The 14,468-nt window shown below is 52.4% G+C and overlaps 1 protein-coding gene across 1 annotated transcript in view; it reads left to right on the forward strand.

The window, feature by feature from the left end:
- TG (thyroglobulin) overlaps positions 1 to 14,468 on the forward strand; it is a 249,251-nt gene that overhangs the window by 30,714 nt on the left and 204,069 nt on the right. The window contains exons 16-20 of the mRNA XM_007447997.1: positions 282 to 482; positions 5,984 to 6,196; positions 7,523 to 7,677; positions 10,342 to 10,498; positions 11,975 to 12,199. Coding sequence (XP_007448059.1) covers positions 282 to 482; positions 5,984 to 6,196; positions 7,523 to 7,677; positions 10,342 to 10,498; positions 11,975 to 12,199 — 951 coding nt within the window. The remainder of the gene's footprint in view (positions 1 to 281; positions 483 to 5,983; positions 6,197 to 7,522; positions 7,678 to 10,341; positions 10,499 to 11,974; positions 12,200 to 14,468) is intronic.

Genomic DNA, 14,468 nt, shown 5'->3' on the forward strand with positions numbered 1-14,468 from the left:
TATTTGTTAGATATCCTTTAAGACTCTAAGCTCCTTGAAGGCAGGCAGTGTGTGTGTGTGTGTGTGTGTGTGTGTGTGTGTGTGTGTGTGTGTATGGAGCAGATAGGGGAGTACAGACCTGAGGGAGGCCCAGGCTTTGCCCTGTCCTAGTTCAACACCCCAGTGGGGAGGCACCCTAGACCCTGGGGCCCTGCAGGCAGGTGGCAGTCAGTGGTGGGTGGTGACAAGGGCTATGGCAGCTTCACGGGCAAAGAGCCCATGTGGCTTGTCTTTGTGTTAAGGCCCGAGCCTCTGTGAAGTGCTCCAGAGTGGAGTTCCCTCCAGGAGAGCCAGCCCTGGCTATGCCCCGGCCTGCACAGCGGAGGATGGAGGCTTCTCCCCAGTGCAATGCGACCCAGCCCAGGGCAGCTGCTGGTGTGTCCTGGGCAGTGGAGAGGAGGTGCCTGGGACCCGTGTGGCTGGGAGCCAGCCGGCCTGTGAGAGTAAGTGATGATGCCGCAGAGGGGCTACCTGGGCTGGTGGAGTCCTGCTCATCTCTTCCTTTGTCCCGGCTGGGGTTGGGGGGACTCCAAAGGTGCCAGGACAGTGGGGACAGGAAGGGAGACAAGGGAACCGCGAGAGGAAGGTGGTCGCAGTTGATTCCCGTGATGCTGAAACTGCGGCTACTTCCTACCAATGCCCAGCCCTGCGGCTCAAACCAAGGACAGCCCGTGCGGGGATCTCCTGAGCTGATGCCTCATAAAGCTCAGGCTCTGGCCTGCTGAGGGGTGCCGGGTCTTGGTCTCCCCATCCTCGAGTGGGGAGGAGGGTACAGACAGCAGGATCTCAGTGTGGGTGGGTCGATCCCAGCCAGGGAGCTTTAGGAATCTGTGGAGGTGTTGATCTGTTTATTTTTATTTCTAGTTTAAAAACCATTTGGATATCAGATATTGAAACATATCTCTTATGAATATATATTATACTATTGAAATACATTATTACTTATTAAAATATATTATTTAATTATCAGTTACTTACCTTTCATTCCTCCTATATACTCAAGTCACAGGACATTGCAGTCATGCTAAAATTTATGGGCACAGGTAGGTTACATTATCTGTGACTTTCGTTTCAGAACAGTAAATGAAGACATTGCAAAATATTTATTACAAATTGGGATGTTGGGTCTGGCAGCGTTGAGGAATATTGTACTAAATACTAATTTTATTGCAATTGCCTTTCTTTTGCTGTCCTTATTGTTACGTTGTCTTATTTTTAACTTTTGCAGTCTATAAGCAACATTTTGGAACTGCGGACATATTTAATGAGGTCTAGTGATTTCTATGCGTAAAGAGAATTTTTATATTTGTAAATATTTATTTATATTGTGAAGAGACAGGGAGTCTCTTCAAAGCAAGGGTGGGAAGGAAGAGTCACCTGCTCTCTTTGTGGGGGTCTGTCCCCTTTTGTCCATTTCCTCACCTGACCCTAACCTGTGGTGTGTGCCCGCGGCTCTCACCACACGCCTTTTCTCCCAAGCCCCCAACTCCCCCTCTCTGTATGGGGCCTGCTTCAAGGGCCTCAGCAGCTTCCATCATGCAGGGAACATAGTAGGTGCTTGATGGGTATTTATGAGTAGAGCTCCCTGCCAGATGCTGCCAAGAGAAGTGATGAGGCAGCCTTAGGGTTGGACGCCACGCACATTGAATTGCAGGGCATCTAAGAGTGGTCTGCACTGTCCGGGACCCAGGAAACAGCCTGATGTGTCTCCTGCAGGAACAGATCTGGAAGCACAGCTCTTCTGGGGTCTGGGAAGACTCCATGCGGCTTGGCCTTGCAGGATTCCACGATAATAACTCACCTATGCAGAGATTTACCTGTTAAAATGTGCTTTTCACATTACTTATCCCATTTTTGCCTCCCAGCGATGCAGGTAAATAGAACAGTCCTATTCCCCATTATACAGATGGCAAAACTGGGACTCGCGGAAGCTCGTTAATATGTTGAAAGCCACACCTCTGGCGAATGGAACAGCCAGCACTAACGAAGCCCCTTCCTGCTGACCTACTGCAGAGCGTGGTGGAGAAAGCTCAGGTGTAGGGGCCAGACAGACAGACCTGAGTGTCAGCTCTGCCACCTCCCTTGTGGGTGACCTTGGGCTAGTCCCTTAACCTCTCTGGACCACAGGTTCCCAATCTGTGAAATGGGCATGGGGAATCGTAGCTATTTCTTAGAGTCATCATTAAGAATAATTCAAATAGTCTCTGTAAACAGCTTCGCCTGTTGGCTCAGAGGGTAGCCTCCAGGGCCAGGCCTGGCTCCCCACTTGCTGCTATAGGACTTAGGGCAGAAGTTTAAGGTCCCGCTGCTTTGGGGTCCTCACCTGTGGGATGAGGGTGACAACACACTTGACTCACAGAGATGCTGTGAAGATGAAATCAGTTCTTGGGAGATGCTTGGGTGGCCCTGGCACGCAGTAAACGTGCCGTGTGCACAAGCTCCTGTATGAGGGGCTAGAAGCAGGATCTGGTTTCTAGTCCAGTCACCAGCACGTGCCCCAGGCAAGCCACTCAGCTCCTTTGAGCCTTCACTCTCCTAGCCTCTAAAATGGCAATGATGCGGTTATCCTTTGGAAGGACTGCGTGAGGTTAAGGAGGTAGAGTGCCCTCTCCATGCTGGCCCGCTCTGGGTGTTCAGTTCACGTCGGTTTCCATGCTTCTTCCTTTTTTCCTCCTCCCCGACCACGGAGGCTGGATGAGTCAAACCACAGCCAGGGAGTCTGCATTTCAGTGAAGCTGGGGAAGAAGGCCGTGGGGAAGCAGGTCGGCTGGGCAGGGTGAGGCGCTGGCGAGAGGAACATCTGTGTCTCAGACGACGCGGAGACCCCAGGAGGAGATGCCTTCCCAGCCAAGTCAAAGCACTCACTGGCCCACTCCCAAAGAAGGCCATGGAGGGGAACCAGAAGAGCCCCAGGGTACAGAGCCATCCTGGGGGCCTGGAGGGGAACCTGCATTTACTGAGGTTTACTCTGTGCACCAGGGGCTCACATGTGCACATTCCCTCACTGACACCTCGCTTTTCACACACACATGCACACACACCTGGCACACTTGTGGAGAACACAGATTCTGGGTTTTGCCGTGTCCTAGCTTTTGGATCACAGGCAAGATATTTACCCTCAGGGTGCCTCAGTGTTGGCATCTGGGAAACGAGGACAGTGGGACCTACCCCACAGCTTTGTGGGGAGAATTGAAGGAGTTGACATTGGTGATGCTCTTAACAGTATCCCGGGCACATACCAAGGGCCACACAGTGGTTTTTAAATAGAGGTGTGGTATTGGAGGCTCAGATGGTGAGGGGCTTTCCCTGGGGTCCCGCGGGAAGGATGAGAGTCAGTTCTGGCCCCACATATAGGTCCAGCTGGGGATCCTGCATGAGTCCTGAGAGGGGCCTGGCCGAGTAGTTGCAGGAAGCCTCGGAGGACAGAGGAAAGAGCGTGGGCTGGAGATGCGGGGACATGCAGGTTCCAGTTCCGCTCTGCCTGGCGTGAGGAGGGGCTTGGCCTGGTCAGCCTCAGTGGCCTTGGCTGCAAATGGGGGCCTGGCTGCTGGTGTGGGAAGCCCCTCGCAGGTCCTCGGCCCCTGGCCCGGGCGCCCTCCCACGTGAGAGCTCACAACTCAGCAGTGCTCTGGCTTTCCAGGTGCCCAAAACCTTCCCTCCTGTACTTGGCCCACCTTGGTGGTTGGAAGTGCCAGGGACCGTTATCGCCATCCTAGAGGTTGGACACGGAGGCTCAGAGACGTATGGGGCTGTGCACAATCACGCGCTCAGCACGGAGGGGTGGAGTCTTCCCCCAGCCTGGCGAGCCCCCTGTCTAAGCCAGAAATAGGGCCAGGGCCTGGGAGACGTCCCTGAGCCATTTTAACACCGAGTGTTGCGGGCTCTGGAAAGGGTATGCTGGAGCCGGGGAGCCGGGGAGCCGGGGAGCCCAGGCAACAGCACCCTTCCATCCCTCAGCAGCACCAGACTAAAGGGCCTTTCCCTGCTGGGATAGTGCTTCGGTTCAAAGAACCAGCACTCAAGCCCTGGCTCTGTCCCTCCAAATCCTCAAACCTCACTTTCGTCATCTGTAAAAGGGGGATGATAAAACCAGGGACACCTGCTTCATAGGGTTATTTTGAGCGAGGTCCAATTAAGTATTGATCATGACAGAGTTAAACAACCTCTAAAATTCGTGGTAAATATCAGCTATTATTTCTCTCAGAAGTTTACCCTCGTGGTGCATCAAATGCTATTTCATTGTTCTGAAAGGGTGAATTCACATCCTATAATTTCCAGTCAGGCAATAATGTATTATGCTTGTTGTTACTGTTAATAATAATAGCTAACATTAATGACCATTTATTAGCTACCAGTAACTCCTCTGAGCTCTTTACATGCTTTAATTCATTTTGATTCACACCATCCCTAGGTGGTAGGCACTATTGCTATCCTCACCATTTGATGGGCAAGAAAACGGAGTCACAGAGACAGTAATTAACTTGCTGTAGGGGGCTCAACTAGTAAATGATTGAGCCAGGATTCAAAGCTTGCAGGCTGGCCCCATAGCCCACAGGCTGACTCTCCCCATCCCCAGCGTATACATGGTACTTGGTAAGAGCCAACTCAATAAGCCCTCAAATTACAGTGCAAAATTTTGGCCAGAGGCCATCGTCTTTATTAGCTAGAAGACCCAGGCTGCCCCCTGGAGATCAAAATGGGTCATTCTCCATCTTTGAGGCCCCCAAGTACTCCTGAGTCACATGTGGGTTGCAGATTTTAAAGCCAGACATATGCAGGCAGCAAGGCTATGCTTCAGTCAGATGATTAACTAAACCTCTAGCCAGGTGTGAAATTGTCACACGGAGTATGTCTGTCCTTTGATTCACTTAGTTACCCACTTATTTAACACATACTCATGGAGCTTGTGTTCTGGGTCAGCATTGTGCCATGGTCTGGGTGAACAGAGGGAAGGGGTCCTCTTTCCCCTCGGAGCTCAATCCAGTGGGGAGACCAGAATGCAGATAGAGTCTTGAATAATTGATAACACGGCAGTGGGGGGTGCGGTCTACTCCAAGTGGCCTGAGAGCTTAGAGAAAGGAGGCCTAAGTCGGCCTGGGAGAACCATGGAAGGGGTTAGACAGTTCGAGGGGTTGAGCTCATAACTGAGGACCTGAAAAGGAACCTTCTAGGCAGATGAGCAGGCAGAGGGAAGGGCATGGGGTGTGCAACCAGCCTACGGTCAGGGAACGACAGCTGTGGGGCAAAACGGGGCTGGAGGAGACCAGAGCAGAGAGAGGGAGTCGGGTCAGCAGGCGCTCGGGGGGTCTTGAGAGCCAAGTCCAGCTCCATTTCTTTGCTGGCGGTGGGGACTGGATTGCACGTGGGAGCAGAAGGGCAGGGGATGAGGCCCAAATGCGGGGAGCTGGTGAGGAAGCTTCGATAGCCGTTCAGGGAGAAGATGACGAATGTCTAAATGAAGGAAGTGCGGTGGGAATGAAGAGAAGTCGAGGAGGTGTGAGCCACTGCCTCGGCTGATGGGCAGAGGAGGTGGGACCATCTTGGCTGGCTGCCATGTTCCTGGCTGGAGGTGCCAGGCCTTGAGCTCGGGGTGCTGAAGCCAGAGCGGGTGTGGGCAGCAGACACTGAGCCCTGGACCCGCTGGCCTTGAGGTGGAGGAGGCTGGCTGGGGATGTGGGACTTAGCGATGGGAAGAGACGGAAAGAAGTTCGAGAGGGCCTGAGCCGGCGGTGGAGGAATGAGAGTCAGCCCTGCTCAGGCGTGCGATAAAACCTAGAGAGGATGGGCTCGGCCAGGCAGAGGGCCGGGCAGGGTGGGGGCGGGCCCAGGCTGGCCTGAGGGAAGGGAGGACGGGGGCCCCCCTGCGAGTGAGCGGCAGTGAGGGGGGCAGCGCTCAGCCCTGGCGCTGGGCAGGTGCCCACAGCTGTCCCTTTCCTTCTCCTAGGCCCGCAGTGCCCACTGCCCTTCAACGTGTCGGATGTGGCCAGCGGGGCCCTCCTGTGCGCGCCAGCCTCAGGCCCAGGAGGGGCTGCCGTGCAGCGGTGCCAGCTGCTGTGCCGCCCGGGCTACCGGAGTGCCTTCCCACCAGGGCCGCTGCTGTGCAGCCTTCAGAGGAGACGCTGGGAGTCGCAGCCCCCTCAGCCCCGTGCCTGCCAGCGTGAGTGGTCCCAGGAAGGGCTGCCTGGTGCCCCGCTCCCTCTCAGGGCTCAGGCCCGAGGCCTTCATTTTCCCCACCCGAGTGTAGCGTGTCCACCGTAAGCCAGGTGGCATCAGAGCAGGAGAGAAAGCCCAATGGAGCATTTTCTTCTAGAAGGAGCAGATGTGCTTCCCAGACCCCTGGGGGGGGGGAAGCTCTATTTGTGGCTTCTCTGGAGCAATCTGCCCCTTGAGACACCTGCCATCATTTTGGGCTCTTGGATACAGGACTGCATTCAAGATACAGGTGCTCCACTGGCTGTATTGGTTACTATGGTGTTGGTAAGCTTAGAGCTGCTGGTCCGGCCTCTGAGAGGGACAGTGACACTGCCACGCCAGCCCTGACCCCAGGTCCATCTGGAGCTCCGGGGTATGGCATCCTTTCTGATCACTGTGGGCCTGGGCCGTATTTAAATATGGGCAGAGCTCCTTCCTCCTGTTCTCATAGCAAACCCACTTTCACATGCACGTGGCTGTGAGGCCACATCAGGCTCTGACTGCATCCGCCTTGGCAAAGGCTGGCTGTGGTTACTCACAGCCAGGCCAGGCGGGGGCGGACTCGGGGACCGGTGCTGGGTCCACCCAGGGCAGCGGGAGGGGCATTCAGGAGAGAGACCCAGATCCTGGGACTGACTGTCACAAGGCTCTGGGTGGCTGGTAGAGCATCAAAGGACAGTATTTGTCATAAAGCATTCTGAAAGAGAGAATACTATCCAGAAAAATTTCAAAATGTGATTTGGACAAATAAGTGGCCTATTTCCCTGGATGATGACAGAGTGGCCTGAGCCGAAATTAAGACCAGACTGGTCACGACTGAGCAAGGGACTTGGGAGAAGAGAGGCACAGGTCTTGAGCTCCTAAAGTGGAGTGCAGGGCTGCTGTGTACAACTGTGCAGGTTGTGCACTGAGCAACCTTAGAGAAAGCCTTTCACATAGGCTGTGGTGAAACTCTTAACTGGCCAAACCAGGTGCAGTGGCCCTGTTGGAGTGCGAGGTAGTATGGAAGATTTTCCAACAAGAATGTCCAGGTCCCATGTAAATGTAAAGCAGCCTGGTTTAGAGGCTGAGGCAGGACTGAGTTTGCTGTGAGGGTGCGAAGTAATTTGAGACGAGCCGGCATGCTAGGAAGTAGTTAGACTCAGAGGGTGACAAGCAAGATGGCAGTGCTCGTGGGCTCCAAGCTAAATGAAGGAGGGTTATTTTTGCAGAGGAAAAACCAAACAAAGCAAAGAAAAGAATCCCACAGCTCTTCCGCCCCTGTCTGCTGACCTCTGGTGCTTGCCTGCAGGGCCCCAGCTGTGGCAGACTCTCTGGACCCAAGGGCAGCTCCAGCTCCAGCTCCCGCCGGGCAAGGTGTGCCACGCCGACTACGCAGGCTTGCTGCCGGCTTTCCAGCATTTCCTATTAGACGAGCTCACAGCCCGCGGCTTCTGTCAGATCCAGGTATGTGCCTGGCCTTCCCCACAAGGGGGGCTTGAACTGAGCTGAGGGTCACCGGGCAGAGAACCTCAGATTTCAAATGAACTTACAGTTCAACCCACGGTCCTTTTACCAACGGGCAAACTGAGGCCCAGGATGAGAAAGTAACTCAGACAAGGCTAATGACATAGAGGCAGAGGCGGATCTGGTATCCATCTCATCATTGGCCATTCTTTCTGCATAAAGATAGCAAACCAGATGTGTGCTGAGTGCTTAGATTGTGCCAGGCACTGTGCATCCCTTAGCATGGATTAGTTAATGCGATCCTCACTGGAACCCTATTATTGTTACCATTTTATTACTAGAGAGTAAAAATAATTGGCCAGAGTCACAGCTGGGAAATGGTACAGCCAGGCCGGCTGACGTGAGGACAGAGCTGTGGTCACCATATGGTACTGTCCCCACCCATGAAGAAAGAGCCTGGGAATGGGGCAGGGAGGCTGCAGTGCTACGACACACTCTCTGAGCTGCTATGCCGGGCCAGTCCTTAAATCTGTGAGGAGGCATCATGGATCCTCCTTGGAAGGAAAATGTTACATTCCAACTGGAGAGACATGGTTACCAAAGAGTTTTTAGCTGTGTAATAGGCAAGGACTTTGGTGATTTGAAGTCCCAAGCGTTCACAGAGGGAGTCTTTAAAAGTCACTCAGTTAAATAAGTCCCTGTTCTGCTCAAAGGCTGCTATCTCATCAGGGCAACTCATTTCTAGCACCTCATGTTAAGAATTTCGGAGAACACACATTTTCACAAAACCAAATACAAAGAGTATTGATTTTAAAACAAAGAGAAACAAATCTTGCCCCCTTTTGTCTAAAGAAAGGCACTTGACAGCAGTATCAGCAGTATTTATGGGTTAGTGAGCACTGGTTGTATTCCTGGTGCCAGGCTGCAAGTTCTACTTTTCTTATCTCTAACGATTATAGCACCCTGCTCAGTGGGTATCATTAGCTCTTGATTAGTAAGTGAATTAACTAAAGCCCATGGAGAGTAAGTAAGTTGCCGGAGATTTCACATCACGGAGTCAGTCTAGACTCTCACTACACCAAATTTGTTCATTCTTTCACTCATTTTCTCCCTCCTTCATTCTTCCATTTAGCAAGTGTTTGGGTGCCTGTTACAGGCCAAGCATGGTTTTAGGCACTGAGGATTGTCAGAGATAAACAAAGCCAGACACTAGTTACAGTGGCCAGGACAGATTTTCATCAGTAATATACTGATGCTCAGCAGCCCCTCAGCCTCTCTGAAGCTAATTCAGTCTGTAATGTGGGGTAATGACAGTTCTGACTCCACAGGCCTGTTTTGGAGACTAAGCTAGCTAATATGTTTAAAGCGCTCCACGCAGGGCCTGAATAATGGAGGATGTTCAAAAAGTGTGCACATTGCCTCCTGGGAATACCAGGTACCTGGCACACAGCAGCTGTCCTCCAGTGACAGCGGCACAAACCCCACGTCCACTGGCGCACCTGCACCCTGGGCGTCGTGGGGTGCACGGCACACAGTAGGTGCCTGGTACCAGTCTGTGGTTTGACCTGCCACTCATGTTGAATGACCTCCTGCAGCCCAGGGCCTGTGTTGAGACGGCATTGTCTGGACCCTGAATGAGGTGGTCGAGGTCTCTCATGCAGCAGGCTGACAGCCAAGGCCCAGATCGACTCTGGATCGTGGGTTGGACAGATGTCACTTTCCTTCACAGACCCTTCCTTTTACACAGAACCTTCTCATTCGCCTCTAGATGCCCAAGCTTCTGATAAACTAACACCCCCAGGGGCTTGATATAGAAGCTCTTGGGATGTTGCTTTTGAAAGAGCACGATGGGAAGAGGGCCCAATGAGGCTTGTGTTGAACCCTGGCCCCTGCCCGGCACTGTCCCCAGGCTAACCGGGCACCACCACCGTCCATCCACCCACCCTGCCCTGCAGACGGTCAGGGGGCACTGAGGGCCGTGCTCAGGTTGGGAGGAGAAGCCAGGCCGTGTGGTCACAGTGGAGGAGCTGGTGCTTCCCGGGAGGGAGGGTCGTGTCCTGCTGGATGTAGGTGTTGTGAGGACATTGGCTGGGTCGGCAGGAGTTGTTTCTCCAATGAAGTACAGCTCCGTGAATTGGGAATGTTTAGGCTTTCTTGTGTGTGTGTGTGTGTGTGTGTGTGTGTGTGTGTCTGTGCCCTTTTAATTTTTTGAGAATCTTTAAATCTTTAGTTTTTTCTAAGTATATTTGTTTTCTTTGTAGTTTGTTTTATTTTATTTTTACATATGTGTGTATCTATTCTCTTTCAAATTCTTTTCCCATTTACATTGGCTTTTACTCTGCTTACACCTCTGTCTGCAGGCTGTGTGACCTGAGCAGGCGATTCAACCTCTCTGAACCTGGAACCTCATTTTCCAGCTCTCTCAAGGCTGTGTCCTCCCAAACAGCTCCCACTGGGGACAGGTGGTGGGTGTAGAGCAGACTTTCTGAGGACAGGCGAGGGTTCAGGAGCTCTGATTGCCTGGGGCCAGTTCCCGGGTCAAAGGGAGGTCACGACCTCTCCACGACCTCCTCTGACAGTAACATAAGCCAGTTTAAGTGCCTGGCGCGGTCTCGGCAACGCTGGCTCCCTGCTCCGTGTTCTTGAGCTCGTGTCTCCATGCAGGTGAAGACAGCTGGGACCCCTGTCTCCATCCCCGTCTGCGACGACTTCACGGTGCGGGTGGAGTGTCTGAGCGGGGAGCGGTTAGGAGCCAATGTCACGTGGAAATTGCAGCTAGAGGATGTCCCACCTGCCTCTCTCCCGGATCTGCGTGACGTTGGTATGTCTTCCCGCACTGCTGCCGTGAAGGTGCACAGACTCGCTGGGTCTCAATGTTCCTATCCATCAGATGGAGCCACTGCAGCCCCAGCGTCTTCCTGTGGGGCTCAGGGAGGGAACCATGGGAGGGTTCCCGTGGGAGGAAGGGGCTAGTTGGAGGGGCTAGTGGGAGGGGCTCGTTCCTGAGAAGTTTATAAAGAGCAATAGAGTTCTGGTCCATAGCTGACTAGAGCTAAATAATATCACCCGACTGCGCTTCTGAGAACCTTTTCTAATTCTCCTCTTCGTTTTCTGGGCACAGAGAAGGAAGACAGGTGTGAGGTAGGGGAGGGTGGGGCGGGGTAAGGGCGTCTCTGTTGGTTTATAATTTACGTCCTGCCTACTTCCAAACAGAGAATGTCTCAGACCACTGACACTGTTTAAACCCATTATTAACACTATTTAAAATGGAGTGGTAATGATATGGATGAATCGAGAGTAGAAAGATCTAAAGAGAACCCGAGTGGATCTTATGATGGTTACTCTGAACCAGGGTGGGACATAACCCATGGGCTTCTGACCAGAGGGTGGAAGCTTCTCCACTTCCTCTTCCACTGTCTGGTGGCCAAATGCCGAGGGTCCGGGCTGCCTGGAGCTTGACCTCTGTTCTATGAGGGGGAACTTGTAGAAAACGCCACAGTGTAACCCAGGAGGCAGACTGTATCTCAGACATTCTGCAGTGCCTGTGACCCTAATTACCATCTCCCCCCAGTAGCGTTATGAATTAAGGGTCACTTTTTTTTCCCTCTGGAAACAGCCTGCATAATTTGGGTATGTTTGAAGCTGCAAATGGATGAGATGTTTATTCCTGGCGTCCATGGCCTGGGGCTGCCTTTACAGTAGCCATTGTGGTGTGAATGTTCGTTGCATGCTGGGACCCTCCCCAGCTCCAAATGTAGTGCTCACCCATCTGCTTTCTTCCTAGGAAACACTTGGAGTTCGACAGCTGGAGGCCTTCTCAGCGTTTAGCTGAACCTGAGACGGAGGCTCTGCCTTCCCTTTGATTGGCCCCATCACATTCTCTCTTGTAATCCTCACCAACTGCAAGAGGGGCATTCCTAGCCCCATTTTTCAGATGGGGAAACTGAGGCTCAGGGATGGTGGCTTGGCAAAGGTTGGGACAGTCGTGTATCTGGATAGTGTACCTTAGATTAGTGGCTGAAGTCATGATATCCTATACCAGTGGGGGTCACATTGCTGCCACAGAAATGACAGGAGCTGGACATCTGGTTTGGAGTCCTAGCTGTGCTTCTGATTCTGTGTATCTTTGGGTCAATCAATCCCCTTCTCTGGGTCTCAGTTTCTCCCTCTGTAAAATGAGACACTGGCAAAGGCCTATGTCTCCTTTCGCTGTGGACGTTCTGGGTGGCTCTGTCCCTGGATCCTCCCTGACCCTTGCAGGAACAATGACAGTCCTGCCTCATCTTGTGTCTTGCAGAGGAAGCCTTGGTGGGCAAGGATTTCGTTGGGCGCTTTGCAGATCTGATCCAAAGTGGAAAATTCCAGCTTCATCTGGATTCCAAGACGTTCCCAGCAGACACATTCATCCACTTCCTCCAAGGGGACCGCTTTGGCACCTCTCCCAGGACACAGTTTGGGTGCTTGGAAGGATTCCACCAAGTCTCGGCCACCAGCATTGCCAGTCAGGACCCATTGGGGTGTGGTAGGTTCCCCCCTCTCTCCCTGGACCGCTGTTACTGAGCCATGCGAGGTTGTGGGAAAGGCCACAGAGCTCTGATAGAGGTTATTCTGACATACAGAGTGGAGACTCATTCATTTACTTATTCAATGAAAGCTTTTCAATTGTCCAAATATACTCACAGGCATATAGTTATCACCCACCAGGTAGTAGCTGAAACTAGAGGCAACATGACAGAGGAAGAGCCCCCATGTTTGAGGTTATCCTTCCTCTTAGTCCTTGATGAGCTTGGACCCCGTGGCCTGGGCTGCACTGTCTTGGTGGAGAAGGCCGGTGTCTACCCCGTGTGCTACATGACTTCTCCTAGTCTGGTTATGGCAACACGTTACTCACCACCGTCCGCAAATGGCCAGCGATCATCCCAGGACATGATGGTTCAGGGGAAGTGATTCCTGGTGGAGGTTTACTGGGCTGTTCTTGGCCTGACACATCAGCAGCCTTGGAAGCCATTCTCACTAGACTGCAGCTGCCGGTTCCCTGAATAGAAGCTGTGTGATTTGCTGCCATAACAAATCGCCACAAATGTAGTGGTTTAAAACACCACCTACTTATTATGCTATAGTTCTGTAGGCTTGAATTCTCACACAGGGTCTCACTGGGCTCACATCAAGGTATCAGGAGGGCTGCATTCCTACCAGAGGCCCTGGGAGGGAATCAGTTTCCTGATTTTTCCAGCTTCTAGATGTTGCCCACATTTCTTGGCTTGTGGCTTCCTTTCTTCATCTTCAAAACCGGCAGTGTTGTAGCTCTCGGGCCGTTCTTCCATGGTCACAGCTCCCTTGCATGCTGTCTGTCACTTCTAAGGACCTTATGATTGCACACGGCTGGGTAATCCAGGACACTCTCCCTATTTTAAGGTCAGTTGACTAGCGACCTTAATTCCATCTGCAACCTTAGTTTCCCTTTGCCATGTGACCTAACATATTTACAGTTTCCAGGGATTAGAGCATGGACCTCTTTGGGGGCCATTGTTCCATCCACTACTGAAACTTCCAGGGCCTCATGGTGAGAAGTCATCCTCCCACATGGCATGAGACAGAGGCATTTTTATTGAGCTGAAGAGAGAGCATATGTTTCACAGTTATTTATTTTTCCACTATTCATGTTGGTTGCAACACAAAAGCTATAAGGCCTTTCCTCTTATGAAATCCATGGCAAATTCTAAGCTCCACACTGGATTTCAGATGCAGCTAACTCTTAACACAGAAACCAGAGACACAACCACTTCTTGCTAATATTTACAGAGGATTTTGCAGTTTACAAACCACCTTCACAAATGCTTGACTCTCACGGTCACCCCCGGTGGCAGGTCATCTCCCCATTTGACAGGTGAAGAGGCTGAGGCTCAGATGAAATGAGGTCATGTGTCTGTAGTGCCCAGAGCAGGGCTGACTCAAAGGAGGGACTCAGTTCTCTGTGGATGAGTTACCCCAGGTCCTCTGGGACCAGAGCTCACGATCCTTCCACCTCAACAGAGCTGTCCAAACAAGATAAGAAGTAGAAGCAGGCGTGGATGGTGCCACCTGCCAGGGTGGGAGAAACAGGGTCACAGCAACGGAGGTGATTGCAACACCTGCCAGTGTGTTCTCAGACTTGCTGTGAAGAGCCCTGGGCTCCACTGCCAAAAGCTTATTTGTGTGTGTGTGTGTGTGTGTGTGTGTGTGTGTGTCTTTGTGCACAAGCACGCGTGTATTGGGAGGAGGCTGCTTTTATAATCACCCCAGGTGGTGTTGATAAGGGGGTCTGGGAGCCCCACTTGCAGAGGCTCACCCACCTCGGGTGCCCCCTCCGGAGCTTGGAGCCAAGAGGCAGGACAGCAGGAGATGGAGAGAGGGACCAGTCAAGCGCCAGTTCCCCATTTCCTGTGTGTAAAATAAATGGGGTGGACTGGGAATCTGGTCCTAGGTTCCCTCTAGGGAACTCGGTTGATGATTAGATGACCATTTCCTGTCTACCAGGACAGATAGTGCGGCTCAGCTGGGAAGTGGGAGGGGAAGCTGAGCCAGGAGCACAGACAGACTTGCCTGACGGGTGTCAAGCAGTGGAGACCCAGGGAATCAGAACCTGGCCTCGGGGTGACCGGGCTTCAGAGAGAGTGGGAGTTATAGGGTGGGCCTATGAATGAAAGGTTTGGCCAGGGCTGCACTTGCTGTAGAACAGGGGTGGCCACCTTTTTCCGTAAAGGGCCAAAGCAAGTCTTTTTTTTTTTTTTTTTTTTTTTTTTTTTTTTTTC

This window comes from Lipotes vexillifer, unplaced genomic scaffold (genome assembly GCF_000442215.2).
Source record: "Lipotes vexillifer unplaced genomic scaffold, Lipotes_vexillifer_v1.1 scaffold796, whole genome shotgun sequence".
Taxonomy (NCBI): domain Eukaryota; kingdom Metazoa; phylum Chordata; class Mammalia; order Artiodactyla; family Lipotidae; genus Lipotes; species Lipotes vexillifer.